General features: G+C 54.8%; 10 protein-coding genes across 10 annotated transcripts; 4 read left to right on the forward strand and 6 right to left on the reverse strand.

Annotated features, from left to right (window-relative positions):
- Nucleotides 1-71: 71 nt before the first annotated feature.
- Nucleotides 72-1,406, forward strand: AIM24 (Altered inheritance of mitochondria protein 24, mitochondrial; the record flags this gene model as incomplete). Its single annotated transcript, XM_064803601.1, has 5 exons — nucleotides 72-243; nucleotides 300-418; nucleotides 475-717; nucleotides 766-1,056; nucleotides 1,191-1,406. 5 exons carry the CDS (start codon nucleotides 72-74, stop codon nucleotides 1,404-1,406), a joined length of 1,041 nt encoding a protein of 346 aa, XP_064658516.1.
- Nucleotides 1,407-3,128: 1,722 nt separating this feature from the next.
- Nucleotides 3,129-5,528, reverse strand: RAD3 (TFIIH/NER complex ATP-dependent 5'-3' DNA helicase subunit; the record flags this gene model as incomplete). The annotated part of the gene is made up of 1 exon (XM_064803602.1): nucleotides 3,129-5,528. The coding sequence occupies one exon, from the start codon at nucleotides 5,526-5,528 to the stop codon at nucleotides 3,129-3,131; it is 2,400 nt and encodes a 799-aa protein (XP_064658517.1).
- Nucleotides 5,529-5,974: 446 nt separating this feature from the next.
- Nucleotides 5,975-10,935, forward strand: LTR77_006361 (uncharacterized protein; the record flags this gene model as incomplete). Its single annotated transcript, XM_064803603.1, has 3 exons — nucleotides 5,975-6,253; nucleotides 6,309-10,646; nucleotides 10,702-10,935. The coding sequence occupies 3 exons, from the start codon at nucleotides 5,975-5,977 to the stop codon at nucleotides 10,933-10,935; spliced, it is 4,851 nt and encodes a 1,616-aa protein (XP_064658518.1).
- Nucleotides 10,936-11,320: 385 nt separating this feature from the next.
- On the reverse strand, nucleotides 11,321-11,890 carry LTR77_006362 (uncharacterized protein; the record flags this gene model as incomplete). The annotated part of the gene is made up of 1 exon (XM_064803604.1): nucleotides 11,321-11,890. One exon carries the CDS (start codon nucleotides 11,888-11,890, stop codon nucleotides 11,321-11,323), a length of 570 nt encoding a protein of 189 aa, XP_064658519.1.
- A 1,162-nt stretch (nucleotides 11,891-13,052) lies between these two features.
- Nucleotides 13,053-14,970, reverse strand: MIH1 (m-phase inducer phosphatase; the record flags this gene model as incomplete). Its single annotated transcript, XM_064803605.1, has 4 exons — nucleotides 13,053-14,199; nucleotides 14,251-14,533; nucleotides 14,590-14,657; nucleotides 14,714-14,970. The coding sequence occupies 4 exons, from the start codon at nucleotides 14,968-14,970 to the stop codon at nucleotides 13,053-13,055; spliced, it is 1,755 nt and encodes a 584-aa protein (XP_064658520.1).
- A 2,050-nt stretch (nucleotides 14,971-17,020) lies between these two features.
- On the forward strand, nucleotides 17,021-17,686 carry ISU1 (iron-binding protein; the record flags this gene model as incomplete). Its single annotated transcript, XM_064803606.1, has 2 exons — nucleotides 17,021-17,462; nucleotides 17,520-17,686. 2 exons carry the CDS (start codon nucleotides 17,021-17,023, stop codon nucleotides 17,684-17,686), a joined length of 609 nt encoding a protein of 202 aa, XP_064658521.1.
- A 145-nt stretch (nucleotides 17,687-17,831) lies between these two features.
- POL5 (DNA-directed DNA polymerase) lies at nucleotides 17,832-21,231 on the reverse strand (the record flags this gene model as incomplete). The annotated part of the gene is made up of 2 exons (XM_064803607.1): nucleotides 17,832-20,900; nucleotides 21,031-21,231. 2 exons carry the CDS (start codon nucleotides 21,229-21,231, stop codon nucleotides 17,832-17,834), a joined length of 3,270 nt encoding a protein of 1,089 aa, XP_064658522.1.
- Nucleotides 21,232-21,240: 9 nt separating this feature from the next.
- LTR77_006366 (uncharacterized protein) lies at nucleotides 21,241-22,785 on the forward strand (the record flags this gene model as incomplete). The annotated part of the gene is made up of 2 exons (XM_064803608.1): nucleotides 21,241-22,716; nucleotides 22,777-22,785. 2 exons carry the CDS (start codon nucleotides 21,241-21,243, stop codon nucleotides 22,783-22,785), a joined length of 1,485 nt encoding a protein of 494 aa, XP_064658523.1.
- Nucleotides 22,786-23,273: 488 nt separating this feature from the next.
- LTR77_006367 (uncharacterized protein) lies at nucleotides 23,274-24,252 on the reverse strand (the record flags this gene model as incomplete). The annotated part of the gene is made up of 5 exons (XM_064803609.1): nucleotides 23,274-23,323; nucleotides 23,381-23,711; nucleotides 23,768-23,867; nucleotides 23,921-23,977; nucleotides 24,167-24,252. The coding sequence occupies 5 exons, from the start codon at nucleotides 24,250-24,252 to the stop codon at nucleotides 23,274-23,276; spliced, it is 624 nt and encodes a 207-aa protein (XP_064658524.1).
- Nucleotides 24,253-24,534: 282 nt separating this feature from the next.
- On the reverse strand, nucleotides 24,535-27,150 carry LTR77_006368 (uncharacterized protein; the record flags this gene model as incomplete). The annotated part of the gene is made up of 1 exon (XM_064803610.1): nucleotides 24,535-27,150. One exon carries the CDS (start codon nucleotides 27,148-27,150, stop codon nucleotides 24,535-24,537), a length of 2,616 nt encoding a protein of 871 aa, XP_064658525.1.
- Between the last annotated feature and the right edge of the window lie 822 nt (nucleotides 27,151-27,972).

Raw genomic sequence — 27,972 nt, forward strand, 5'->3', positions numbered from 1 at the left:
AGCTTGAGCTCGCGACCCAAACAGAGAGACCAACCACACGTCCAACCATTCGACTCTAAAGAGGCATTGCAATGCGCCGTCGAGCGTTGGACTTTGTCTGCGCGTCATGTCGCCATTGCTCGCAGTCTCAAGCGCGTATCGGCATCAGCAGGACGAGTAGACGATATGTCCAGATCAGCGCAACACCCACCTCGACCGAGCCTTCACAGAACCTGGCAACGAAAGATGCGAGCCCAAGTGTTGGTACGGAATAGCACAAGAAGAGTACATGAACACAACAGGCTGATCAGGTGCTGTAGATGCACGCTTCGAAGTCCTAGGCAGTCCCTTCTCCCTCCTCTCCGCCTCCATATCCGCCTCGCAGAACCTCTACTCGCGCAAAGGAACGCTTGTGGGCTTCAATGGCAACCCCGAGAACGTATGGCACTCCACCCTAGCCCTTCGATATTCATCGATCACTAACACATGATGCAGGCTGTCTCTACACTCTCCCTCCTCGAGCCCTTCAGACGAGCGTTCTTTGGCATACCCTTCGTCTACCAGCGAATAAGCTCCACTACGCCCTACACAGCTCTCATATCTACAAAGTCAAAATGCACGTCTATGGTCGTTGTCCATCTCGACGGGCGGCTAGACTGGATGATAGCTCAGCGCAATGCTTTGCTGGCGTGGACAGGGCATACCCTTAGCCTGGCTCCTCGCCTGAACACGAAAATGGTATGACTTCATTCAGCAACGTCAGTGATCGTCTGCTAACTCCGACAGAGCCTCGCCCATTGGGGTAACACGCTCGTCTCCGGCCGTGGCCTGTTGGCTCTGTCCGGTCGCGGTCTCATTCACCAAATCCACCTCAAGACTGGCGATGAGTACGTGGTGCATCCCGGCAATGTCATTGCGTACAGCATGATGCAGAATGCGCCGCAGCCGTACCGCTTCAAGGCTAGCAGCTTCAGATTGCAAATCCCAAGCTTGACAGGCTGGCTGCCAGATACGAGGTTCTGGCGGACGATGAGGGAGAGCGCGATCTGGACGTTCACTCGCAATGCTGCGTTTGTTGTAAGAACATGGGCGAGACGTACTATATGGGGTGACAGGGTACGGTTCTTGCTCACTTCACTCAATCCATTTCAGCTGACCTAGACTCTTAGTTATTTCTTCACTTCCGAGGTCCAGCGACAATCCTGGTACAGTCTCGAGGAGCTGGTTTGAGTGACGTGCTTACCAGCAGGGACGTAAACGAGATCGCCGACAGTCCCGCTGGCTCCCTTCCAAAATCATCGACAGTTCAGTCGCCGGCCGAAGCTGGCATTTCCACGCAATCAGCATCAACCGCCCAGCCAGCAAGCATGAGCTATGCCAGCGTCAACAGAGAAGGCACTGTGAATTTCGACAAGGAGAAGCAGTAGTGGCACTTGGCAAGACCTTGACAGCAACCTACGACTGGCTTCTCGATTCACCTGAGTTGTGTATCATATACCCTGTACTACCAGAATCGAATCACACTTCTTGAAGAGGCATCAACACTTCAAAGGCTCCACGTCTCTCAAGTCCTTGTAAAAGAACTTCTCATCCACCAATCTCCCATTCGCCGGACTAACGCCATACTTCGGTATCACACCCATCTCAATGTACCCCAATCGTGGGTAGACCTGCTCCGCCGGCAACCCAATCGTCGTATCAAGCATCTACCAACCGCATTAGCAATCTATTCCACCAATACACTTCGAAGCATAAACTCGCCAACAACTCCCTCCCCTTCCCCTTTGCGTACACCTCCAAACACCCCATCACCCGTCTCGCCACACCCTTCCTCCGATACTCCGGCGAGACCATCAACTTGTTCACTGTCCCCCTGAATGGTCCCGTCTCCGACTCCGGCATCATGAGGCACACATATCCTGCCAACTCGGTCTCCTCTGCGTCAACGAACTGCAAGAATATCGCGGTATTTCCGGCTTCGACGTCCGAGTGGATGGAGGTCCAGTAGGTGAGCATGCGGTCGTGGGAGAGGGGAGGGAGGAAGGTGGCGAGTTGGTGGTCGTGGGTTATGCAGGCGGCGTGGATGGTGGCGAGGGAGGGAGGTGGGGGGAGTCGGTGGAGGGGTTGTAGGGGCGGGGCTGGGGGAGGGACATTGTGCTGGTTACTTGGTGTGATTGGCGTGAGAGCAAGGTAGAGAGATGTGCATCATGTGCTGAAATATTGTCTTCGAAGATACGAAAGGAGATGGCTAAGAATGGAGGCTGCTCTACTTATCTTTCAGTGGTTATAGAATGGCGGTGTCCTACATATGCTGCCAGTGGATCAACCGTCAGGACAGTTGTAATCAATTTTGCGATGGTTATTGTAGGTGAGCTGCGGTGTCTTGAAGCAGCTTTTGTTCTCGAGCTATCGGCCAAGCTAGGACGTCAGCACGCAAATTGTGATGATGTGTGTATTCTGTGTGTGCATAGAGACGCCTGCGCTGAGCCTTGCCGCAAGCAGGTACAACGAAGTATCTGTCGTTGTTTTCAAACATTACGGCGTGCAAATTCAAAAGCACAAGAGGATCATGAAATGCCAATCTGGCGGCTCAGAGAATTCGCAGTGTCGACAGATCGGCAGTACCCTAGCCGCCTGGACTTATCCAGTCGTCGCTATCTCGAAGCCATTTCAAAACCTCGAGAATGTCACTGTCTCGCACACAGCGTGGAGGGGAGGCGAAGGAAGGGGTTGAGAGTAAGCTGTCAAGTACGGTGACTATGGAGAAGCTGGGCAGGAAGAAAGAGAGTAGTTTGTAGGGATGAGTGCGATGACCATTGGGAAAGTCGTCCTCCCGGCTGGATACGTTGGGACGATGGTGACACCTTCAGCAATTTGCTGTCCGCCGGACGATCCGTTGGAGCTCCTCTCTCGGCTGACCCCGGTGCCATCCGCTTACTTGTGTCCTAAGACTCCCCCGCTCATGTATACCAAGGTCGCCTCGACTCCTTTGTGGCCATGCGCTGACGAGCGAAGCTCTTCTCTCAACTTCATTCGAAGCTTTCTGGTCGTCACACTGCGTCGCACGGGCCTTTCTCAGAGACACTCTGCCAGCGGAGAGGCAAGAAAGTCTTCCTCGACTTTCGTGCACTACATCTTGTTACCCAAGCTCAAGCATCAATCTCCATCATCGCAGCATCAAGATCCGAGTCCTCCATATCCTCCTCAGCAGCCTGAGCTTCAGCCATAACCTGATCGCCATGCACATGCCCATTCATATTCCCATTTACCTCCCCGTTCTTCTCTTCCCTTATCTGTTCAGCCTCTAACTTTCTCTTATGCTCCATCAAGTCTTCGTAACTCCACGTACTAACCCCTTCCTGCAAATTCGCGGGAAAAGGCTTGCTCATCGTCTTCAAGAACCTTTTCGCTGACGCGACAGCCTGGTCGACCGACATGTTCGCATCGCTCTCCATAAGCGCCGACGAGATCCATTTAGGCAGTTGGTTGCGCTTCTTGCCGAACCGCTTATCCGCCATCACCATGATTCCGTAGTCGTCTTTGCCTCGCAGCACTCGTCCCAGGCATTGTGCGGAATGTCGCATAGCGTCAAAGGAGAGGAAGTCGTTTGGGCGGATCTTGTACTTGTCTTCCAGGAACTCCAAGCGGGCTTTGAGGATACGCGATTCGGTGTACTGGAAGGGCACGCCGATGCACAGCACCGTGCGGCCGTAGTGGTGGTCGAAGTCTATTCCTTCTGAGACCTTGCCACGAGCGACACACAGCAGCATGGCGCCCCGGCCGTTACTGCATGCGGTGCGGTAGGTCTCGAGCGCAAGAGACGTCTCCTGACTATCCGGCGTTTCGACCAGGATGAGCTTGCTTTTCCAGACTTGGTCGAGGATGCCCATGCCTTGCCACATTGAGATGACGCTTTCCATGTAGAGGTACGAGGGGAAGAAGACGACGATGCCGTCTGGTGTCAATTTAGAGAACTCAATGAGAAGGTTTCCGTAGTTGCGAACGTTCGCGGGGTCGTTTCGGGTCTGGAAGCCGGAGGAGATCTGGCCTTGGTCTGAGCCGCGGGTGACGATCATAGGGAGGAAGGATCGTCTTGCGAGGGTCATGGCGTATGACTCTTCGACGACAGTCGTGAAACCGAGCAGGTTCGGATACATCTCAAGAGGCGAGATGGTACCGGATGTGATGATGACGGAGCTGAAGCGATCGAAGACCGGCTTGATAGCTATGGCTGCGTCGAGGCAGGTGAAGTGCATGATCGGGTTAGGTACGGTGGCCGTGTCGGATTCGAAGGGCTCCAGGATGAGAAGGAAGCCGGTGTCGTAGGTAGCGACCAGCGTGGCAAACGAGGCAACTTCCTGCAACGGCTGGAAATCTTCGATATTGGTGAGCTCCAGTGTTCTTACCAGTGATGTGAGTCGCTCTGCACAAAATCGAAGAGGCTTCTTTTCGATGAATGTAAGCTCTTTCAGATGCTGGAGGAAGGAGGGCGGTGTTTCCGAGATGACATGCAGCACTTTCATGCGAGTCTTGAGGTATTCTATGAAGCGCTTAAGGAATGCGGTGAAGTGTTCTGCTCTCCTGATGTTGCCCGGAACTGCCTCTTTCAGCAGGTCGTCTGGCAATGCAGGATTCGACACGAAGGCTTCCTCGTCTCGAGCCGTGTCTGCTTCGCGCAGTCCTTCGACGAGTTTGGCATATTCACTCTGCAGCTTGTCGGCGTCAGTAGACTTCATCTCACTGATCTTCTTTTCCAGATTGTTTGCACCTCTCGCGGCCTTCCGTAAGCTGTCTTCCGTTAGGTCAATGCTCAGAGACTCGATGCATACGTTGTCAATATTATGCGCTTCGTCGAAGACAACAATGCAATCTTTCGACAGCTCTTTGGACACTCGTTCAGCGATCTTCGGGTCCAGCAGATAGTGGTATGAGTAGATGATCACGTTGCAGAACGGCATCATCCTTCGTGCTGTGAAGTAGGGACACTGCTTCTGCTGTTCACCATACCGAAGCATGCCATCGAGAGTCCAGACGCCAGGTGGAATGAGATTGTGAGGTTCAAGTAGGTCCAGATTGTCGTGGTAGATGCACAGGTCAACGTCTTCGCCACGCTCTTTTTTCTCTTTGACGAAGCCCGCCGTCAGACTTCGACATCGTGCATCAACAACCGAGCCACTCTTCTCCCGCTTCACCGACGGATGTAAGCAGAGGTTCTTCCGCGACGTGAGCCCCAGCCCTCTGAACTCTTCCTCCTGGCCCAGCTGGTCCGTCCGATACTTCATCAACGCCTTGAGTTCCGCAAGCGCCTTTTCAATCTCTGACATTGTTCGCGAGCAGTATATCAGCTTTCGGTGTTCCGGGTAATGCTGCTGGTACGCGACGATAAGAGAAAGCAGGGACACTGTCTTTCCAGTACCTGAAGGCATCTCCAGAACGCAGTGTCCGCCGGCATCCAGTGTGCGCTTGAGATCGCACATGTAGGCATACTGCTCCGGATATATCCTGGGGTATGGGAAGAGGACCGGGAGGTCCTCGATCCAGAACTTCATGGCTGTGGCTAGGAGTTGTTTCCACGAGTCGTTCAAGTTGGTCGTTCTTCAGTAATGTCTTCCGCCCGAGCCCCTCACCGCCTCCACCGCCGCCGCGACCTCAGGTGCAGCCCTTTTGCTGTCGCTTGCTGAGGGTCTCGCCGGTTGATAGTATCAAGATTTGCTGGCTGCCTTAATTGAAGAGGTGAGGTCTCTGTCATATGAGTTGCCACGATGAGCTAGTCCAACCGCAGCGCTAGCGTCAACCCTTAAATCATCTGGGGCAAGCTGCGGTCATCGAAGAACATGAAATTCTGAAGAGGCGGAAACTGCATTCAACTTGAGGCGCTTTCTTTTCACTCGACTGGCTCGATTTTAGCACTTCAAGACTCTCATAATATTCTCCCCTGGTCTGATGTGCCTCCCATGACAGGCTCAAGCGATTCACACGCCAGAAATCTCTCAGAATGAGCAAACGACAATTCAAATCTCAGGCCAGCAGCGGGCGAGCAGGTGGTACATTTGGAGGCTTCGGGACAGCAGGCTTCGGGTCGGGACAGTCTTCAGCACTGTCATATGTCCAGGAGCCCCCCGACTACTCAACGATCGATGACCCGAATGTGGTTGTTGCTTTCAAGAACCTCTCGAAGCGAGATGGGACAACGAAGGCGAAGGCTCTGGAAGACCTACAATCCTCCGTTAGTCCTGCGGATGCCTTGATACCAGACACTTCCCTGGATTTATGGGTATGATACTAGGCTTTTTGGTTGTGGACCTTGCTCGAGACTGACGATGCCCAAGGCCAAACTCTTTCCGCGCTTGTCGATCGACAATACTCGGCGTGTACGGCAACTCTCTCACTCTCTGAACGGATTGATATGTTCAAAGGCCGGCAAGCGTACTGTCAAGCACATGCCACGAATAGCGGGTCCATGGCTCGCTGGCACGTTCGATAACGATCGGACAGTGGCGAGAGCCGCGAGTGAAGCCTTGACGTTGGTCTTCCCGACAACGGAGAAGGTGCAAGGCGTATGGAAAGCTTTCCAAAGATCGATCCTTGAGTATTGTCGTGATGCGACGCTGAAGGAAACAGTTGGCACGCTTAGCGATGAGCGTACGGTGGGCGCCGACGATGCAAATGCTACCTACGCAAGGGTTGTTGCGACTAGCCTGTCGGTCATAGGAAGCCTGATGGCTGAGCTGCAATTAGAAGAGCGCCAGAAGGAACATGATGTGTACGAGGAGATCTTTGGCAACACGCAGATATGGGCGTTCGCAAGCCATTCAGACCCTGCTGTCAGACGTGCCGTGTACAGAGTGGTCCGGGTCGTTATCCAGCAGGAGCCACATTTCGTTCGCAACAGCTTGGAATCCATCAGTACAGCTTTTCTGTACAAGGCACTCCACACAGACCATTCCGGATCAGCTGTCGACTATCTGCACACGTTGAATGTTATGACTGCTGCATTCCCTAAGATCTGGGCCGAAGCATACACCGGGAAGAAGCCGGCCATGTCGCGATTGCGCTACTTTCTGAAACAGGGCGCTCAATCTTCGCCTGCTGAGTACTGGAGAGCACTAAACGCGCTATTTGGTGCCATACCACGTGAAGTCTTTCCGAGCTCGACGGAAGACTCGAAAGACCTACTGGAAGCAGCTCGCAGCGGTATCGTACGCCGAGAGGAACGATTCAATGCGTCCGAGGCGTGGCCCACCTACTTCACGCTGGTCGGTATTATCGCATCAAAGGGACCACCCAATAGCACTGAGGACTTGCTCCGCGAGCACCTTCTGCCAGTCATCAAGCAGTTCCTTTTCCCATCCTCAGAGACAGCAGGGTACAGCATCGCAGGACCCAAGCCTGCTTCAATCGTTGCCAAAGCTGCGGATGTCAAGGAACTGTCTTCAGTCCTTCAACAAGAGTGGCCACGATTGGGCGATGAGCTGATCGAGCTTGCCGGGCTCTCGCAACCAGAGCAGTCTAAGGAGTTCGAAAAGTCGCAGACGCAAGTGGCTACATCAGGCGAGCGTTGGGCTGACCTGCAGCGAGAGCTGTGGGCTTACCCGAACGAGCTGCCTAAGCATATGGAAACAACCTTCGTTACTACCAGCATAAAGGTTCTGGACGAGAGCATAGGCTTGATGCGATCTCGCAACGGAAAGCCTTATGGATCAGCGGCGATTGTCGAGCAACTACTTCGCCAGTGTGCGGCTCATTTACTTTCTGACGAGGCGTTTAGGAAGTCCTATTTCGAGTTCGCTGAGGACGACTTGCCAGGATTCATCTTCGGACCATCTCAAAGACACTTGATCCAGGCATTGTACGCTGCTTCGTCCGATTCGCAGTTCCCGCCCATTTTTGAGAAGCTCCTCAACAGCTTAATCCAGAGCAGCGAGCCGATGGAGACGAGAATTGGTGCTTTGCGCTCGATCTTTGTTCTATCTGCGCCGACCGAAGTAATCCCCGCTGCTAAGGACATGAGCCAATTCCAGGACTTTGTCAAGAACAACCAGGAGCTCGCACAGTCTGATGCCGGCACCGCGCTCTTAGCAGATCTGATGCAAGTCAAAGCGCTACAGTCCGAGACCATGGACTCTGTACTCTCAACATTGGTGTCGTCGCTGAGCATCGCTGACAAGAGTGAAACCAGCTTGTCAACGCTGGATAAGCTTTCCAAGGCCGATGAGAATGCTATCAAAGGCCTCATCTCGCGCTCGGGCGAGACCGGAGACAACTTGCTACCGAGTCTTTTACGACTCGAACAGTCGCCGGATGACACCATTGCCGAACGAGCAACAAGTCTGGCCTCCCGGCTCTCTTCAGCCATGGTGGATTCCGCTCCTCAGGCGAAGTTCGGCATTATCATACAGAACCTCGAGCGAGTGTCAGACGCATCTTTGACCATCGATGCTGTTCTTGATCTGACACGCCGCATGCTCGGCCCTCAAGGCAATATCGAGAATGTGGCAGACCTGCTTCCAAATCTTGACACCTGGAAGGCAGCTTTGTGTGATATCATACAGCCACCGAGACCTTCACTGGCCATCTTGAGTCCGCTTGGAGGCGCAGTACATCTGGTCCAGCCTGAAGCTGGCGTCAGCTCGACGCGGCCGGCTTACGATTCCGATGGCTTCTCTCAAGCTTTGAGAATCGCAATGTTCATCAGCATGCTCTCCCAGGAGTTTCATCTCGTGGACAAGCTGGGCAGTCATAAACAGGACGTGCTGGCATGTATGCACTTGACCGTACAGGTGGCCGAGGACAATCTGAGCATCGCTGGAGCAAATGGCTTGATAAAGTACTCTGGCTCATCAGACTCGGAACTTACATTGCTCGACTTTGTTGGAAGCTGCAATCAGATGTTCGAAAAATACTTCAAGTCTCTAACTGCTCCGGTCGAAAGCGCAGAAGGGCAGGAAAGCTCTTCGTTCCTCGCAGCTTTCGACGCCATAGCTAAGGATCATAGCGACCAGTCTCCGTTGGCCTACTACACCGCTCTGTCTTCCGCAAAGGTCCGAGAGAACCTCTTCGAAGTGCACGGCTCCTCGAGCAAGAGCTCAGTTGAAGCGGAACAGCACTTGAGAAGTCAACGGTCTTCCAAACGGACATTGCCTCTGCTCTCTGGTATTGTGGGCCTTCAGCTTCCTCTGTCCGGCACCCAGACATTGACCAGGTTCTGCAATGAGCTTGTTGCCGATCTGATGGACTTGGATGCTGCAAGCAACGAGCAAGCCGGCCTAGAGAAGCTCGTGACTTTGAATACCATCCTCCGGACCCAGGAAGATGCGGTCTCCAGCATAGCGAAGCAGCGACTGATCTTCCTCGTCAAGAAGCTCATTCCATGGCTCGAACTGGACATCACCACACGTTCCAAAGCCGAAGTTTGCAGAGCGCTGGTCGAGTTGCTTCCGGGCATGGCTGACATGTACGGTGAGCATTGGGAGCAATCACTGGAGTTCGTGTGCAACTACTGGAGCTCGGTCACGGATGAAGCAACCACGGGTGAGGTTCAAGAGCACAGCATCCTCTTGCAGCATTCGTCCCTCAAGCTCCTAGCAACACTCAACAAACTTGCGAAGTCAGACGAGCCGAATGACGACCTCGCAGACGCTTTGAAGGACAGGCGTGAGAACATCCGCGATGGCCTGATCAACGTTCTCAGGTCTGCCGGCGATGCCAACGACGAGATGCACCAGCCGCTCATGGTCACGAACGAGCTCCTTGCCCGCCAGCTCGCGGCGTTGCCTTCAACTCCCTTTGAAGACCTTGGCGACCTGTTCCCGCTGATGTATGCTCCGTCACGGGCCATTCAGCACGGTGCTTTCGACCTTCTCCATCCGCAGATACCGGCCGCTCAAGAGCAGATCTCGTTTGATGCTGCGCTGAACAACAAAACCGCACACCTGCCGGATGAGCTTCTGTCTTTGATCCTCGAGGCGCCAACCCTAGATTCGCTGGTTGACGCCTCCTTTGACCGAACCATGCCGCTGCCACTGCAAGGCTACCTGTTCAGCTGGCGATTGCTCTTTGACCACTTCAACGGCTCCAGCTACAGAGTCAAGACCGACTATATTGAGCAGCTGAAAGACGGGACTTACCTGCCGGATCTACTGAGCTTCACGTTCGACTTCTTAGGCCACAGCCGCGGCAAGCCGGTGGATGCATCGAAGTTCGACGTCCAGCACTACGTTGCTGACACAGAACCGAGTCCGGAGAAGGACGTACAATGGCTGCTCTCCCACCTCTTCTACCTCGCACTCATGCACATGCCGACGCTTGTCAAGAGCTACTACCTCGACATCCGCTCAAGACAGACTTCTCTCGCAGTCGAAAGCTGGACAGCCAAACACATCAGCCCTCTCATCATCACCGCCTCGCTCGAGGAGGTCGCGGAGTGGTCCGAGAAGAGCGTGAAGGAGGAACCAGAGTACGAGAACATGACTGTGAAGGTTGGAATGCGCAGCAAGGAGATCAATGCTAGCTATCTGGTTGATGAGCAGACCATGGCGATGAAGGTCATTCTGCCGGATGCTTATCCTCTTGCATCCGCGCAGGTGCGAGGCGTGAACAGGGTTGCCGTGAAGGAGGAGAAATGGCAGAGCTGGTTGCGGAACTGTTCAGGAGTGATCACGTTCTCTGTAAGTCCAGCACCTTCTTGCTATAGTTTGAGACCGTAGACTGACTGCTTCGCAGAACGGCAGCATCGCCGACGGCCTCTCCGCCTGGCGCAAGAACGTCACCGGCACGCTGAAGGGCCAGACTGAGTGCGCAATCTGTTACTCTATCATCAGCGCCGACAAGCAGCTCCCGACAAAGCGCTGCCAGACGTGCAAGAATATGTTCCATTCGAGCTGTCTGTTCAAGTGGTTCAAGACGAGCAATGCGAGCACTTGTCCGTTGTGCAGGACTGCGTTCAACTATGGCTGATTGGCCCTTCACGGAATAGAGTAATTTGATGTCCGTACAATGCGTATATACACTCTACCAGTATACTTTGACCTGTTCACCAGCAGTGTTTTCGAAGCATGCCGGATATTGTTGTGGAAAGAAGGCAATCGATGTCAGCACAACGGCTGCACAACCTGCAGTAACACCCTAATGACCACCTCGAACCCAGGGTCATCCCGCCCATGTCGCAGAGCTCGAACATCTACCGGCATCGCCTTTAAAGCTCTCGTCGAAAGATACGGCGCTACAAATTCCACACCCGCTATCTCCTGCCAATTGCTCTTCACACCGCTCGAGACACCTACTGCAAGCGCCAACATCGCCCGCTGAAGATACAGCTCCGTCAAGCTCACGGCGTCCGGCTTCAGCTTGCCACTCTGCGCACATATCGCAGCCGTCCTGAGTTCCGATCAATCGTTGGATCCAGTTTGAGTCTTCTCCAGGCCTTCCGTAGCTGAGGTTGGACGAGTGTGATGTGCTGGCCGTTGTTGACTGAGATGTGCCAGACGCCCACGCCCACGCTGCGGACACAGGCGCCAGGTGGTGAGGACGCTGCGAGTTTGGCCAGCTCTGCGAGAGTGAAGTTGGCCGTCTTGATCGTTACAGCGACTTGTGCGAGCTGCTGCGTTGTCCTCAAGGTGGTTCGTAGAGTCTCGACGATATGGGATATCGATCGACTGCGATTATCCACAACCTCCAGTCGCTGAATACTCGCGGTGCTCGAGGTGACCAGCAAACGCTCTAGCTTCTCCGGCGATATCACAAAACCAGTGCTGCGATGCTCCGCCTTCTCATCGCTGGGCCTCGCTGTCCGGCGATCTGAGTCAAACTTCCTATCTGCTGCTCCTGTTCCTTTGCGCGGTCTTGTATCACTCTCTCGTGGTCCAGGTGTGGTCGATACAAGCGACTGCCAGGCGCGCAGCATTGTCCGCATTGTTTGCTCAAGACCTACCTGCGCGACACACTACTGCAGCCTCCCTCCCATCCATCCGGAGTCATCAAACTCCCATCGGAGCGACATTTGTCACGAACTATCTGTGTCTCCAGATCCAGCAATTGCACCGCCCTCTGCGACCTCTGCCGGTATTGCATATGTTTGCAGTCAGCAGTAGCACTCCGTGTAACAACATCTTCCAGAAGCATCGAGGATCGCACACGAGCGATGATTCGCCCTTGCAAGGATCATGACTTCAGTATTCTGCTGGCTGCGTCTGTAGAGCCCATATCGAGCATCAGCAGTCTCGGAACATGCATAAGGCTCACGTAGACTCGGTGTTGCAATGCGGCCATTGGCGGAAGCTTCACGAGGCAGATCTGCGGAGGTCGATCATAGATACCATCCATATTACAACCTTTCTTTTGCTGCGGAGTCTCAGGCGATGTCATCTGGAAAAACAAACAACGGAATAAATCAAAGAAAGGACAGGGGGTGATGTAGAACACATTACACGGCAACACACTACCACTAACGTACACCGTCCCCTCTGGCACTGCCATACTGCTGATGCTCCCTTGTCTCTTCCTGCATACATTCTTCCTGCCCAATTGCTTACGCAAAACAAAAAGTGTACCGAAGAGGAGTAATGCAGCAGCAGCTCGCTTGCGTCAAGCGGCGACGAATAGTAGTCCTTCAGATAGTCGGTGATGTGCTCATGTGTGTGTCGAAAAGGGTGATCGTGATTGATGAAACGTGGCTGGTGCGCCGTGATGAAAGGCTCGTCGATGGAGCTCATGATGATGGTGGTATTGCGATCGTGCCCGAGGCGTAGAGCCTTCAAAGGCAGTCGAATGGTGGTGGTGATGATGTCGCGGGCTGTCGCGATCCTTCGATAGGGAAATCCTGGAAACGTTTCAATGCCATGCCGGGCTCATAAAAACACATGCTTCGAACGAAAAAGGGAATCCCGATGGTTGTTGATGTTCCTGCCAGTTCCAACGCCACGCAAGTAGATGGCCGGCGGTGAAATGCCGCGAAGATGGCACGCTGTAAACGCCGCAATAGTCCCTGCTATGCCGAACGCGAGACACTTTGGTGACATTCTCCCAAGACGCCGCGCCAGTGCGAGAACAAGATACGAGATGCTGATGATGATGCATCAGTAGGACGCCATGCGCCTGGCAAAGGACTCGCCAATGCCTGATGCGATATTATCGCCGACGTTGAAAGTCGAACGACTCCTACTCCCCATCGTCCGTCCTTGGGGGGCGGTGGGAGAATCGTCCATTTCGTCGTGCGGGCTGGTGCCGAAGGCGAACGTCTGGTGTCGGAACAGCTTCTGCCGTTGCTTGACCTTCGCCATGCCGCGTTCGCAGGCTTGCTCGTGGCGGTGATCGTTCATCTCGACGTAGTTCTGCGGAAAGCACTTCGATCGATGCTCGGCGAAGAATTTGCTGTACCCGCCGTCCAGGATGTACATGTCCGGATAGGTCAGGTTGGGATAGTTCTCGAAGTTGACGCTCCGATCGTGGGCGCGAATGAACTTCGCTGTGAGTGGTGCACGGTGGACGGAGTACTCGCAGTGTAAGATGAGGAGCGTGGAAGCTGGACTGGGCGACGAGAAGAGTTCATGGGCGAGCTGCTGTTTGTCGTTGAAGTTGACCGCGTTCTCGATGTGGCCACCGTTATACTCATACTCGAACCGGCAGTCGACGACCACAATCCGTTCGTATTCGCTGCTGTATTTGGCGTTGAGGACGTCGACCATGGTGGATTGCGAAATGCGCGGTAAGCTGTCCGGCTCGTCGTCTGGAACAAAGCACGGCAGCTTGGGCTGATGTTGTTTCTGCTCCTGATCCACATCCATGGCCGACGCTAGGCACGCCTGTGGCTCGAACATGTCTTGCTCCTCTTTCATGACTTCATCAGGATGTTGAAACATGCTCAACGACCTCCTTATCGACTTCCTCGGCGGCCGCACCGGTGCCTGCCTCCCACCCGACGGCTTCCTGACATGACCGGTCGACGGCGACCCATTACTCCGGACGACGGAACTGAGCGAGGGTCTCCGTGGTGGTGGAGGCGGCATCTTTTGTGCAGAATCCGACCTCAGATCGTCGACTGGCGACTCCGTGAAGCTCCCTAGCAGGCTGGGCGTCGATGAGCATGATAGGCCATTGTTGGCCACATTACCGAAGCGAAAAGGTGGCAGTTGCGTCTCGGTGGTGGATATTTGTTGTGGCACGTAGTTGGAAGAGTACGCTTTTTGTTTGGACAGCGAGGGTCGCGTGGCTGGACGTCTGCGTCTGGTGAATGATTAGCGGGTGTAGCAAGAGACGGGTGAATTGCAGACTTACTCTGAGATCTGAGTGAATGACAAGGGTTCTGGCACACTCGGAAACGCCTGTGGAAACGCCTGTGGGATTGGCTGGTCGTTTGGTGAAAGCAGATCTGGTGAGATAAGAGCGTCGAGCCCTGGCGTGGGTTCCGGCGTTGGGGAAGGAAGTGACACCTGAGCGACAAAGTGAGGCGCCTTGTGTGGCAGCGGCGAGATGTCCATGGCGTCGAGACAAGGCGAGGACGAAGGGATGTCAGGAGTGGTTACCTCGTCCACCTCGATCGGCGGAGTCATCAGTCGTCCTTGCTGTACGTCAGTACGAACACCTTCACCCAAGTCACGACACGACACCACTCACCAGCGTCATCTCGAGGCTTGAACAGGTCCGCCGTGAAGAGCGATCTTCTAGGTGTGGGTGCTTGCGGACTAGAACAATTGTGAGCACAGTTCACGGGATCTGCCAAGCGAGGAATGCGGATCACCTTTTGTCGATATGGAAGTTCGCATCTAGATCCGCAGTCAGGCTCGAGGTGGGAGATGAGCCTCGCACAGGCTTGAGGGTGAAGTAGTCTTGCTTCGCCGGCCTCTGCTGCATGCTGAGGTCCTTGAAGTTGAAGCTGTTGGGGCCGTAGGTCTGGAAGCCGTGGTAGGATGACCGCGGGATCGGGAGGTCTTTTCCATGACCCCATCCGACGTGAGGCTGAGGCCGCATGGCAGCCAGTGGGGAGGAGTATTCCATGTTGTACGATATCGAGATGTTGTAGAATTATGATCTCCTTGTGTTCGAATATCCTGGGTGGTGCTGTGTGCTGTCGTGGTGTGTGAAACAATGGCGATGACCCTGGAGAGCTAGATACGGCTTGGCTGAGGATACCACGGGTCCAATGGCTCCTGCTGCGATGTGATGCCGGGGTATATGCCCGTTCAAGTCCAAGAGGGGGTGTCGTCAAGGAGCGTTGCTGGTGCTACTGTCTGGTGCTGGACATCGCTGTGGTCTCGATTGGGGGCTAGCGAGCGACTGTCGAGGGGCGATGTTGGGATGGCAAGCTCCAGGACGCACGGCGGGAGGGATAGGGCAGGAGGACGACTGCCTTCTGGTGGAGAGAAGGAGTAGGGAAGGAGGAGAGCAGAGCAGGTGAAGAGGGACGAGTTTGGTGGTATGGCAGGATACCTCTAGCTTCGTTGCCCGGGAAGGTGCAATCCCCGCTTTGGCTGCTGAGCGTGCAACGGCGGGAGGACGCGCTGCACTGCACTCCGACCAGACGGGCCAAGCGAGAGTCGGATGAACAAGGCACAACTTCTAATTGCGCGCTTCTACAGCGACAAATGCGACGAATCACGCCTTCTCACGCCTCGACAAACCAATGTTTGACCAGTTAATAACAGCAGCGGTAGAAACTCGCGATGACGATCCCTTCCCGTCGAAGCAGGATGTGGGCATCGCGCATCGACGATTTGGCGGAGCATCAACTGCGGACGGCGCTCAGAACAAGTGCACATTCCTTGCTTGCACCGGTGCGAAGCTGCTCGACCAACGAGAGGCCTGGCCGGAGAATTGCTTCTGATCGCTGCAAGGTCCGCCCTTCTCACGTGCTTTCGTGCCACTATCCTGACACAGGAGCACAAGGAGCTGTTCTTCTTCTAGCAATAGGTTTGCCCTTTTCTCATCAAACACGTCTCCCACGAGCACTCGCCACCGCCCGTTCAGCCTTATCGTGGGACGGGTGCTGGACTGCCCCGATTCAGCACTCCCACGCCGTTGTCATCAAAGTCTAATCAAATCCTGCTCAGCGCCTCCATCCCGTCCTCTCCACCTCCCACTTACCTTTTCGACTGCCGGAGAGCCTCGGGGTCTTGTCCGCAGACAGCAAGAGTTCACTTTACGCTCCTCTATTGGCCAGAGTAGGCGCTGGAGAAGGTGGAGCCTCGGACTGTCCTTCGCAACAGCTGGTCTGTGAGGCTTCTGCGGCAGCTTATCCTCGTGCCCCAAATCCTTCTCTGTCTCAGTAACGGCACTCGAGTCAAGACTCGCGTGGCTGCTGCTACCACATCGTCGATGAGAGCCGCTTCTACGTCATATCGTACGGTTGGACCCAGAGCAATGCACCAAACAAGCAGCTAGCAATCCTCCAAACCGGGCTTCGAGTAGGAGGCGTGGGACAGCTCGAACAGCCACAGTCAAGTTCTCTTTCCTTTTGCTGACTGCCATCAACAAACAACCCGAACAACCCCTCTCCAATCCCATGATTACAGTACATCTCCTTCACTCAGCTTACCCTCAGCGCCTGCTCGCAGATAGACAGCTGAGAGAGCATCTGGCCCCTCGGCAGCCCACGCTCCCACGCCCAAGAAGGACAAGCAAGAATCCGTAGTCGCCGTCCTAACCGCCGCAAGGCAAATTGACGACAATGGCGCAGTCGCTAGTGGAGCAGATCAAGGTTAACCTTGTCTTGCGCAACCCGTCTGTGCGCCCTGGTTGTAGCGAATGGAGTGGGTTGATGTTGTGCTGGGATTGTTTACTCCGACGACGTGTTGCAGAGCTCTGAGACGCGCCATGAGACGCGCTAGGAGAAGTCAGATTACGAATGCACGTGATAAGATCGCCAAGGTACTGCACGTGATGATGTCCACGGACAAAGGAAAGTCCGGACCCTCCTTCAGCGTCATAGCTTGCTCGAATGTTCATCAGACTTCAGATTCCTACGAAACACTCTCACACCCACAACTACCATCAACCACAACCCAAACCATCAACGATACCCACCACACGACACCAGAAAACCGCCACAATGTTCAAACGAGCCGCCGCCACTCTCCCAACCCAAGCCGCCCGCGCTCTCACCACCGCCTCCCGCACCACCGCCCCCTCCTTCGCCCGCGCAACCACACCAACCATCCAGCATGGCCTCCCGCAACGCCGCGCCTACCACGAAAAAGTCCTCGACCACTACAACAACCCGCGCAACGTCGGCAGCATGGGCAAGAACGAAGCCGACGTCGGCACGGGGCTCGTCGGCGCTCCGGCATGTGGCGACGTGATGAAGCTGCAGATCAAGGTCGACCCGGACAACGACACCATCACGGACGTCAAGTTCAAGACGTTCGGGTGCGGGTCGGCGATTGCGAGTAGTTCGTATTTGACTGAACTGGTGAGGGGGATGACATTGGAGCAGGCGGGGCGGATCAGGAATACGGAGATTGCCAAGGAGTTGTCGCTGCCGCCGGTCAAGTGTAAGTCCTGCAACAGAGAGATTTGATATGATGAGTAGATGCTAATCGATGACACAGTGCACTGCTCGATGCTTGCGGAGGACGCTATCAAGTCCGCCATCACGAACTACTACACCAAGAACCCCAAAGCCAAGGCGACCGATTTGGGCGGTACTGGCGCAGCCATGCCAAAGATTGAGATCGAGAAGCTGCCGGCTGATGCGCCGACCGCGGCGACTGCGTAAGACAGTGTTGGAAAGTGGTCTGATCGTTTCATGTGGATTTAGCGTTTCCTTGAAGTTGGCGTTATGAGCCTAAGATTGAGCACATAGCAGGATGTATATACCCTGAAGGCCATCACAGCACTTGTCACCACCAGTCTCTTATTCATCAACCTCGCTTCCTCGTCGTGATCGACCAGCTCGTCCACTCCGTGAACACACTCGGCTGCACCTTGCTTGTCGGATCTTGCCACCACTCCGACATCAACTTCGCATACATCGAAGCCACCCGCTCATAGTGGCCCGGATCTTCTGCCACCAGCACCTTCGCCAAGAAGAGACTCGAACGACTGCAAGCATTGGCATGTAATTTCGAGCCACCCAACTTCATCTCGTCATGAACCGCCTCCAAAACCATGAAGACAGCATCATCATCCTCAGGCTGCGGCAGCTTCTTGTTCTTGCTGCAAGCATCGAAGTACTGCTTCAGCACCGCAAAAGCCTTCTCAGCCGTCTGCTTGTTGGTCGTCGTGCGGACAAGATTCGTCAGAGGCAAGATAAGGTCTAGCGTCAGCACTTCAGCGTACTGCGTCTTCACGAAGATGGCCAGGAGATCGAGAACACGATTCTTGAAGTTGACAATGTTCTCTTTGGCATCTTTCTTCTCTTGCTTCTTGCTGGTGTTCTTCTGGCGCTCCTTGAAGATGGTGGTCAGATGTGGTTCCAGCGCCATCATCTGCTCGTCGTCCATGTCAGAGCCATCTTCGTCGGAGTCTTCATCTTCTGCTCGGCCAGTACCAAGTGCTTCGGCTAGCTTTCTGTCGAAAGCAGCTTCTTCGTCTTCGACCCCGTTGGTGGCGCCATCTGCGGCGTCCGATGCGGACTCATCGTCCTCGCTGTCATCATCGTTGTTTGAGCCAGAGGCGGAAGCTTCTTCGCCGTTGACAAGTTCGACATCAGATGCGTCCTCTACATCGATTGCCTCGAAGTCATGGTCACCAGATTCGGACTCCTCCTCTCCATCCGCTCCATCCTCGTCATCGTCTCCGTGTGCGTCAAACAGCTCCTGCTGACCACTCAAGCTCTCTTTCTGACCTAGAATGTCAATAAGAGACTGTAGGCTGTCTGCCGTAAGCTCCGGTGCAAACACAGTGAAGACCTGCTCCGCAAGCTTTCGGAAGAGTGCTGAAGGCTTTGAGATGAAGCTCAGTAGCAGCTCAATGATCATCGCGGTGACGTTCGTCGTCGAATCTTTCACCTGATAGCAGTTGATCAAGTCTTCGAGAGCGGCAGCTGCGTCAGGCTCGTGTCTGAAGCATTGCAAGATAGACAGGGCGAAGAGTAAAGCAAAAGCTTCGTTGCCTGGCTGCAGCACTTTTCTGGTGCCAGGCTCGTAGCGGTACATCTTGTCGAAGCATTTCCACGCCTTCTCTACCGCATCTGCGGCCGGGCCTTTCAACTGGTTCAAGGCATTTCCGTCAAGTCGTATTGGTTGCACGACAATGACTGGCGCTTGCAGTGCTTGTTGAAGAGGACCATGCATGAGAAGGCTGAGAATCGACATTAGTCTGGGCTGGAAGATCGGTCCCACATCCTTGTCGTGAAAAGCATAGAAGGACAAGAACCGGAGCAACTCCTCAAGCCATGTCCAATCCTCCTTGAGTTTTATCTCTTGAGTACCCATGGTCAAATCAGCTCCGGCATCCTTGTGCGTGCGGACCATTGTGAGAAGCAAGTCTGCATAGCCTCGAAGCTGGAAGTCGACTTCGGATTCTTCGCGTCGTACACTGCTCAAGCATGTTTTTCGTGTCTTCTCGATCAATGCCTTCAGAGAGATATTATCGGCAAAGGCAACGATTGACTCGACGGTCTTCGTCTTGCTGAGTTGGTCGAAATTGATTGCTGCTTTGTCGATGATCTCAGAAACGAGAACGCCAGCGCAAGTCGGCTCTTGCTTCGCACGGGCGACCATAGCATCCAGCGAAAGCTTCGCCGCTTCGAACAGGTGATTATCAGCTTTTGCGCGTTGATCCAGAACGCATCGTAAGACCCTAGTGTCGAAGACAGCCGATAGCTTCGCGGCAGACACGTCTGAGACGGCCAGTGAGAAGATCTGTAGACCGAGTGCTTTCCGCTCTGTGGAAGAAGACGCTGAGAAAACCATCGAGACGAAGTATTCCCAAAACTGCTGAACCCGAGATGCATTACGCTTGTCACTCAGCTGCTGCAGAACCATCGTCCAGGCGAAAGAAGGAATCGATTGGCGTGATCCAGGCCGCTTGTGCGTAGGTTCATCATCAGCAGAGTGTTCCAGCATGATCTTCGCAAGATTTTGGTGCTCTTTGCTGGAGAGGGGATCGTTACGGTGCCAAATCTTCGAGGGCGTTTCGGCGGCAGGGAATTGCTGTCGGACTACGAGCCATAGCCCGACCCCTTCCGGCGTCCTCAGAAGCTTCTTGCGACCAGCTGTTTCCATCAACATGGACACAGAGGCAGGTGACAATTTCGATCCGCTTGGGCTCGAAAGGTAATCGTGAAGCATGCTCCCGACCTCCCTTCGCAGCCATGCTTTCTCGTTCGCGAAGTCAAAGATGGCGTTCAGCAAAGCACTCCACTGAGGTGCCTTCAGGTTCTCCTCCAGGGCAACGTCGCTCTGCAGCACTGCTTGGTATGCGAAGCGGCGACCCAGCAGATGATCTCTCCTCTCCTGGCCACCGACGTTACCCTCGGCCTGAGTGAACTTGGCAATGTTTGAGAGTGTCGAGGAGAGCGATATGCCTTCGGCGGCTTCTGCAGTATGCCGCAACCTGAGCCGAAAGACTTCCGCGAGCGTGACAGAGAAGCCTAATCTCGCAGCTCGGCGACCAGAGCAGAGACCTCGTATAAGCCGTTTCTCAGCTGCATCAAGCCGCTCATCTAAAGCATTCGAGTCCTTGGTGATTGATTTGAGTAGCCTGGCGGCTGCTCTGTTCCGTACTTCCTGGACTTCGTTTGAAAGTTCCTCGTAGATGGTGGCCAGTTCTGCATCGTCCTTGGTGCGCTTGAGCCGTTTCTGGCGCGCTGGGTGCACGTCATTCCCATCAATCTCCTGATCTGCCGGCTCCTCCCGAGGCCGCTTGTTCTTCGCCATGATTGTAATGATTGTAGCGATTGTAGCGTGTCGTGCCCGGTCAAGAAGTTTTCGAGATGTTCCAGGGTCCAAATTTAAGCTTAATTCCTCTCGCCGAGCCGGCGGGCACTAAGGGAGCACTAAGATACAACCACCTCCTCCGAAGGTCCCTCTGACAGACGAGACGACCTTGATTTACCAGCTTGCCAAGCACTCATCGTTCTTTTTGGCCGGTACAAGAAGCTGGACGCCTACGTACCATCGCCAGCCTCGCCAGGGGCGCCAGGGGTAACCGCAGGATCTCAGCTGACGGCAAAGGGACCCAATCGGCCTCGAACGGTTGTCGACCACGGACATATATGAGGAAAGCCCAAAGGGAGCGGTGAACTTCACGATGGAGGGCAGCGCTATAAGCCATGGCAGAGAAAGCACACCACGACAGAGCTCGGATAGCAGTCATGGCGAGGAAATGGAACGGCTTACGAGCGACGACACCCTCGAGATGGAAGACTACATGCGCCCCAACGACGAAGCCAACACATCTTTAACAAATGGCGCGCAGAAGAGTTGGAGGCAGCAAGAACATTCAGACAGTACACCCGCAGGCGCCGGCAGTACAGGGCATGCGGATCCAACAGCAACCGCAAAAAAGGTACTCTCGCCAATCGTCCTGAGGAACCTCATGATAAACGCCTTCCTCATCGCTCTCTGGTACAGCTTCAGCATATCAATCAGTGTCTACAACAAATGGATGTTCTCCTCCGAGAACCTGGACTTCCACTACCCGCTCTTCGTAACCAGCATGCACATGCTCGTCCAATTCACCCTTTCCTCCGCCGTCCTCTACTTCGTCCCTCGCTTCCGACCTGGCGCCGACCCAACAGTAAACCCCCACAACCCATCGTACCGCCAACTTGACGACACGGATTATGCCGAGGCTTCCGCCGACCACGACTCAAAACCACCTTCTAACAAACCCCTCATGACCAAGACCTTCTACGCGACCCGCATCGGACCATGCGGCACCGCGACCGCGCTCGACATCGGCCTCGGTAACTTCAGTCTCCGCTTCATTAGCCTGACCTTCTTCACAATGTGCAAGTCCAGCGTGCTCATATTCGTGTTGGCGTTCGCCTTCGTCTTCCGGCTCGAGTCGCCAACCTGGAGGCTCTGCACGATCATCCTCTTCATGACCCTGGGCGTTGTCATGATGGTAGCTGGCGAGACAGCGTTCAGCGCGTTGGGATTCGTGCTGGTCATGACGGCGAGCCTTTGCTCCGGATTCCGTTGGAGTTTGACGCAAATCATGCTGCTGAGGAACCCGGCGACGAGTAACCCGTTCAGCAGCATCTTCTTCCTTACGCCAGTGATGTTCTTCGCTCTCTTCATCCTCGCGATACCGATCGAAGGCCCGGCGAACGTCATCGAAGGCATCAAAGAGCTAGCCGCCAGTTCCGGAGGTTTCTACTCCTTCTGCCTCCTTCTATTCCCCGGGTTCCTGGCATTCCTGATGGTCAGCGCCGAGTTCGCACTACTCAAGCGAACGTCAGTCGTCACACTGAGCGTTTGCGGCATCTTCAAAGAAGTCCTGACCATCAGCGCAGCTGGCATCGCTTTCGGGGACGAGCTGAGTCCGATCAATGTTTCGGGATTGATAGTAACGATCTTGAGCATTGCAGCGTACAACGTGCTCAAGTATACAAAGATGAGGAGCGATGCCGGAAAAGAAGCGCACGGCGTACAGGACGGATCTTCAGCTCGGACAGAGCAGATAAAGGCTGAGAGGGGTGCAGAAAGCGCTGGAGTGGTAGACAGCACGAGTGCACTGTTACGAAGAGACAGCGAGCAGTTTGCGATAGCAGGAGATGACGATGACCATGATTTCGGAGATAGGGGACCTACGAATGCAGTACTTGGGCCGGACAAATTGGATAGAACGGGTCCGGTGAGATGATATAGAATATTGACAATTTAGTCTTCTTCGCACTGCTACATACCACAATAGACCGGGTAATCGTCCTGTGACCCACGGTATTGAACGAAATAACCCGACACGCGGAGACGCAAATAAACTTGAGACTAGGAAATGAAACCGCCTCACCGTAGGCTCAAAGCCTGAGCTAGCATCACTGGGTAATCACAGATTAGGCACCGGCGGCGACGTTCGGGGAGGGTGTGAGGGGGACGACGACGGCGTGGGGGGAGGTGTCCGATCCGTTCGAACGACGATCGCTGGGGAGTAGAATCGAGGGGGTGGGGGTAGTGACAGGTACGTGCTATCGATCGGTCGCTTCGTCCGCTTCGTTCGCTTCGACCGTGCCGCTCGAGTCTGCCATATCCGCCTTCAATATCAGTAGCCTCTCTGTTCACATTCTGAAGTTTGCCCGCACATCATCTTCTTCCCGCACACGTAGTGTTATACATGTTAGCTGACACAACACATGTCGATTTGCTTGCCTGTGACTCCAGCCCATCAGACGATGCTCTTGACTCTGCTTGCCCTTACTCGACAGTGTCAAGGTCGTCGTGAACCGGTGGAGCTTCGTCGCGCTCTGAGGACGAGAATCAGTGCTGCCGGTAGGGAAGGTCGTAGAAGTCGTGTTGCTCACCTTTGCGGTCGTCGCCGTTCGCGCCATTCTCGCGCTCGTAGTCGGCACCGCGCTCACGCTCGCGCACACGATCGTCATCGCGGTCCCTATCCTTCATGTCACGGTCTTCCGGGCTGCGGGTGCGGTCCCTCTCCCGACGGTCGCGGCGGTCTCCACGGTCACGCTCGTATTCCCTGTCGTAGTCCCTCTCTCTTGGTGGGTCACGATCATCGTCACGGCGACGTGGTGGAGTGGCGGAGCGGCGACGCGGAGAGCGGTCCCGACCACCGCGCGGTGGGCGGCCGGCACCGGCATCGAAGCGCCAGCTCGCGGATGGTGGAGTACGAGCCCACTATGAACGTGTTAGCCTGCGTTCCTTCTCTCAAGTATGTAGATGGGCTGTCTCACTTCGATCTTCAGCAAGTCGTCACGCCCGATACGCTTGTTATGCATCTCGTGGTAGGCGTCATCGGCATCACGGCGGCTCTCGTACTCGACGAATGCGAAGCTACAAAGCGTCAGTATACAACAGCAGCGTGATCGGAAGGAGTGTATACGTACAGTCTGCTACTAGCAGTGCGTGGTGCTGGGATGTCGCAGCGAACCAGACGTCCGTATCTGCAACATCATGTTAGCTTCACGATTTGACCTTCTGCTTAGCCCTCTCCAAATCGATCTGTACGACTGCGCCGAGTAAGACCTTGCGGAGTTGGCTGTCACGCTCCGCTCGGTCACATAGGCTGCCCATGCCCTTGTCTTCATGCAATGGCATAGGTCTCAGGGACAAGAAACAAAGATCAAACGTACCTCTCAAACTCATACGCGAGGTCGCGAGCACGCGTACCTTGGCCAAAGCCGGTGACGTAGAGCGTCGAGCTTCCTCCGCGAGACATCTTTGCTTCTTCGACAAAGATGTGTTGATGGAACTGGTGTCAAAAAGATTTGTTTGATTGAGATGTCTGGCTTGAAGTCGGACAAACACTAGTGCGCGGGAGTGGCCGAACGTAAGCACGTGACCAACATGCTCGACATCGTGTCTTCAGGTTCCGTGAGTGTGCTTTCATAATCATGCATTCTTAGCTACGTGATGTCTACAGTGCACAGTGCCGAATGTGCAACGCTAAACATGCTCTTAATACAAGCCACCACCCAGCAGCAGCCTTTCCCCTCAACATCTACCTCCACTTTGGCCTCTCATCCTGAGCCCCAGCAGCCGTCGCCGTGCCTTTGCCTCGCATCGGCAGCATACTACTCCGCCTCCCCGAAGACAACGCACTTGGCGGCCTGACCTTGTGATGCAGCGGGCTCTCGTTGTCGGCCTCATTGCCATCATTAAGTGGCAGAGGCGGTTGCGAGAGCAGGCTACGCCGCCGCGAATGCGGGACAGACGAAGGCGTCTTGAGGCGGCTGGGAGGAGTGCAGCTGGCCAATGCACTAGCAGCCCTGGTTGCAGAGGGCCGTGGTTGGGGCAGCGTGCTCACGGGAACGGGTAGGCATGACTTTCGGCCGGTGTCGTTTACGCTGGTAACCCTGGGCACAGTTGCCGGCAGTCGAGATTGTGTCCGAGGTGGATTCGGAGTGGAGAAGTTTCGGCTGGGCGTCATTCGAGATTGCGGTAGGCGAGAAGAAGACGGCGCCGGCGTCTGCGCAGACGACGCACGTAGGAAGTTCGTCTGCTTAACAACCGGTCCCTTCGCATACGGCGAAGGCTCGAACGCGGACAGAGGGCGGAAGTCACGGCTCTCCGCCTTCATCGCTTGATGCCAACGAGGTCGGTTGGACACAGGAAGATCGGTCTTGGTCGTGGAGATAGAGATGTTGCCGATCGAGCGGGCAGCCAAAGGAGATGAGTAAGGGCTAGGCGTCGAGTCTCGAGATTGCGTGAGCGGGATCCGCCTGGGGATGGACGAAGGTCCTGCTCGGCCGCTGGAAGGCTTGCGTGCTTTCGGGACGTTGAGAGGTGTCGGTGTCCTCGAGCCGTGGAAGCTGCTCTTTCGACTTGTACCGGCAACACTGCTCGCCGGTGAGCTGCCAGGAGTCTCCATAAGACTGCTTGCCAAAGACCGCTCGCTCGACATGACAGTTGAGACCGAGTCTCGGAGCTGCTTGTCACGGGTCTCAGAGCAGATCTCCTCCAGTACCGAGTCCATGTCTTGCATCTCAGCTTGTAGAGCGGTCCAGCGCGCCTTCATGTCAATCTGCAATCTCAAGATCTCGCCATTAACAGTGAGTCTGTCCTGCACACCACGATCTATGATCGCCAGTACTCGCTCGATGGCAGGACCATAATGCGTCTTCTTCGCTTCGTAGTTCTCGGCCTTCTTGGTGAAAGACGGCCCATCGTTCTGCTGCTCGCCCTCGGCGACAGCATCCTTGAGTTTGTTGAAACTCCGCGTGATCGACTCCTCCATCTTGAGCGCTTGCCGTCCTGCGTTTCTGAAGACCAAAATCCACCGGTCCTCACCAAGCTCTCGCCGTAGGGACTCCGCATCCGATTCCAGCCTCTTCCACTCTTCCTCGAGATGCTCTCTTCGCTGGTGTAGGTCCTCGCATGCTGAAGGAAAGATAGGATGGCCACGTATCTGGAATGTCGCAAGCCGCATAGGCAGGAAGTCCAGAGATGCTCTCAGAGGCTGCATCCTTGCGAAGAGAGCTAGCAAGCTCGAATCTTCTCTCGACTCATTCGGTGAACTTGGCGAAAACGTCGGCAAGCTTAGGCGGTGGTTGTTCAGAGGTGCGCCCTTCCCAGGCCTCTCCTCTATGATCGTCTCAAGCTCGTGCAGATCAATGCTGTCTCTTGAGCTCAACAGACTCCCAGTGCCTTCATGTCTCTTCTCCTCCATCTCGAAGACAAGCCGGTTCAAGCCATCCATCTCCTGACCGATCTCGCCCAGCACGGTATTCCACAGCTCTTCCCATTCCAACGCGACCTCCACTTGCCCTTTCACGCCACCCAGTGTTGATTTGACTTTTTGCCAGCTTGAGAGTATGCCCTCCATCTGCTTGACCGTTGCTCTCAACTCGTCAGCTGGTAGCTCTGAGACATCTTTCCGGGTCTGCAGCTCCTCGATCGATATCAGGTAGACATCGATCAATCTTTGAAACCGCGTAATCGCTGCGTCCACATCCTCAATGCCTTCTCTTCCGCCTGCCGCTGCCCACTCTACGTCATCCTCAGCGTTGAGCCCATTCAGCACGTCTGTCGCCTTCGCGATCCACAACCGTATCTGGTCCGAGGCATCAGACAGTGCCTTCGCTGCGTCCGTTGAAGAAGGTATATCGGAGATCTTCTTCGCGAGAGAGCTGGCGTCTGGCAGTCGCAGAGAGGTGAGATGAGCTAGTTGGCCCTGCAAGCTGGCCCTACCAAGGGTGTAGATAGATCCTGCACGAGACAGGCCGGAGCTGGCGAAGTCACTGTCGCTAACGTTCTCGCTGCTGCCGTTTGTAGGTCTGTGCGAAGCGCGCAATGGGCTCTGCTGTTGTGTGCTCGAACGCATCGTGCGTGGCGTGGATGGAGCCGATGTGTTTGTCTGCTTTCGCGGTGGTGAAGGCGGTACAGATCTCGGGTTCGGGGGCAATGGCTCCTTTGTTCGCAGATTTAATCTCGTTTTGTTGCCAGGCTCCAATAGGCGGTATTTCTGCTTGTCGTGTAGTCCATTCTCTTCTTCAGTGTCTGATGGTGCGAAGCGATCGGATATGCTGATGATGGAGGAAGCGTCGCTCTCTGGGAACGACACTTCTGCTTCTGACAAGACTGGTCCCCCAGAGAGCCGCACGCCGCCTGAGGGCATGACAGTCTACCCAGCCTTGCCGACCAATGCCCCTTCTTCTTTCATGCAGTTGTTCCAACGGCCTTGCCGGCGATTTCTGTACCGTTCTCACAAACTTCCTGGTACTCGTGCTCCTGACAAGACAATAAGGCTGAGTGACCGGTGAGAGCGTCGTTCGCGGCAATAGCTGTAGTAGGATCAACCTTCGAGCTCTGGTATTCTTGATCGCGAGGAAGGGCGAAGATTGGCTCAGCGTATATGGACACGACTGGCAGTCTTCGAGTCAGCCAAAGTAGGTAAACAACCGGCTCCTACAGGTTGCTGCCTCCACGAGTCCACCAAGTTGACTCTGATGATGATCCTCCCGTACTGCTGCTCAGAGTCTCAAATACCATGTACAACGCTGTGTTGTCTTCAGGATGCTTCTCCAGCTTGAATGGCACTTTAACGAACAACCCCTCGACACGTCTCAATCTCGTGAGCGTAATCCACAAACAATTGTCATGCAGGATGGTGTCACAGATGCGATCGACGCGTGCATTGGCCGCCAACGTCCTTCCAGAAACGTGAGAAACGCCAACTGCCAATAAGTCTCAGGGCCGAGTGTCGCAGGTTGAGGTGAGACGATTCTCTCCTAGCGAACGACGTACTTCCTCGAGACTTCTTCCTCATCACCTCTCTCTCAGTCCTCTCATCAACACCTCACGTTCGCATTGTTCAATGTGGTCCGAATGGATCGACCTACGTTGTTGTCCAGCTCGACCGAGCTCCGAAGACAATCGGAGTTCAGCCGTCGACCTTCGGTCCTAATAACCACGTATGCTGTATGCACACCGAAGACAA

The sequence above is a fragment of the Saxophila tyrrhenica genome (assembly GCF_035928015.1).
Source record: "Saxophila tyrrhenica strain CCFEE 5935 chromosome Unknown scaffold_9, whole genome shotgun sequence".
Classification (NCBI taxonomy): Eukaryota; Fungi; Ascomycota; class Dothideomycetes; order Mycosphaerellales; family Extremaceae; genus Saxophila; species Saxophila tyrrhenica.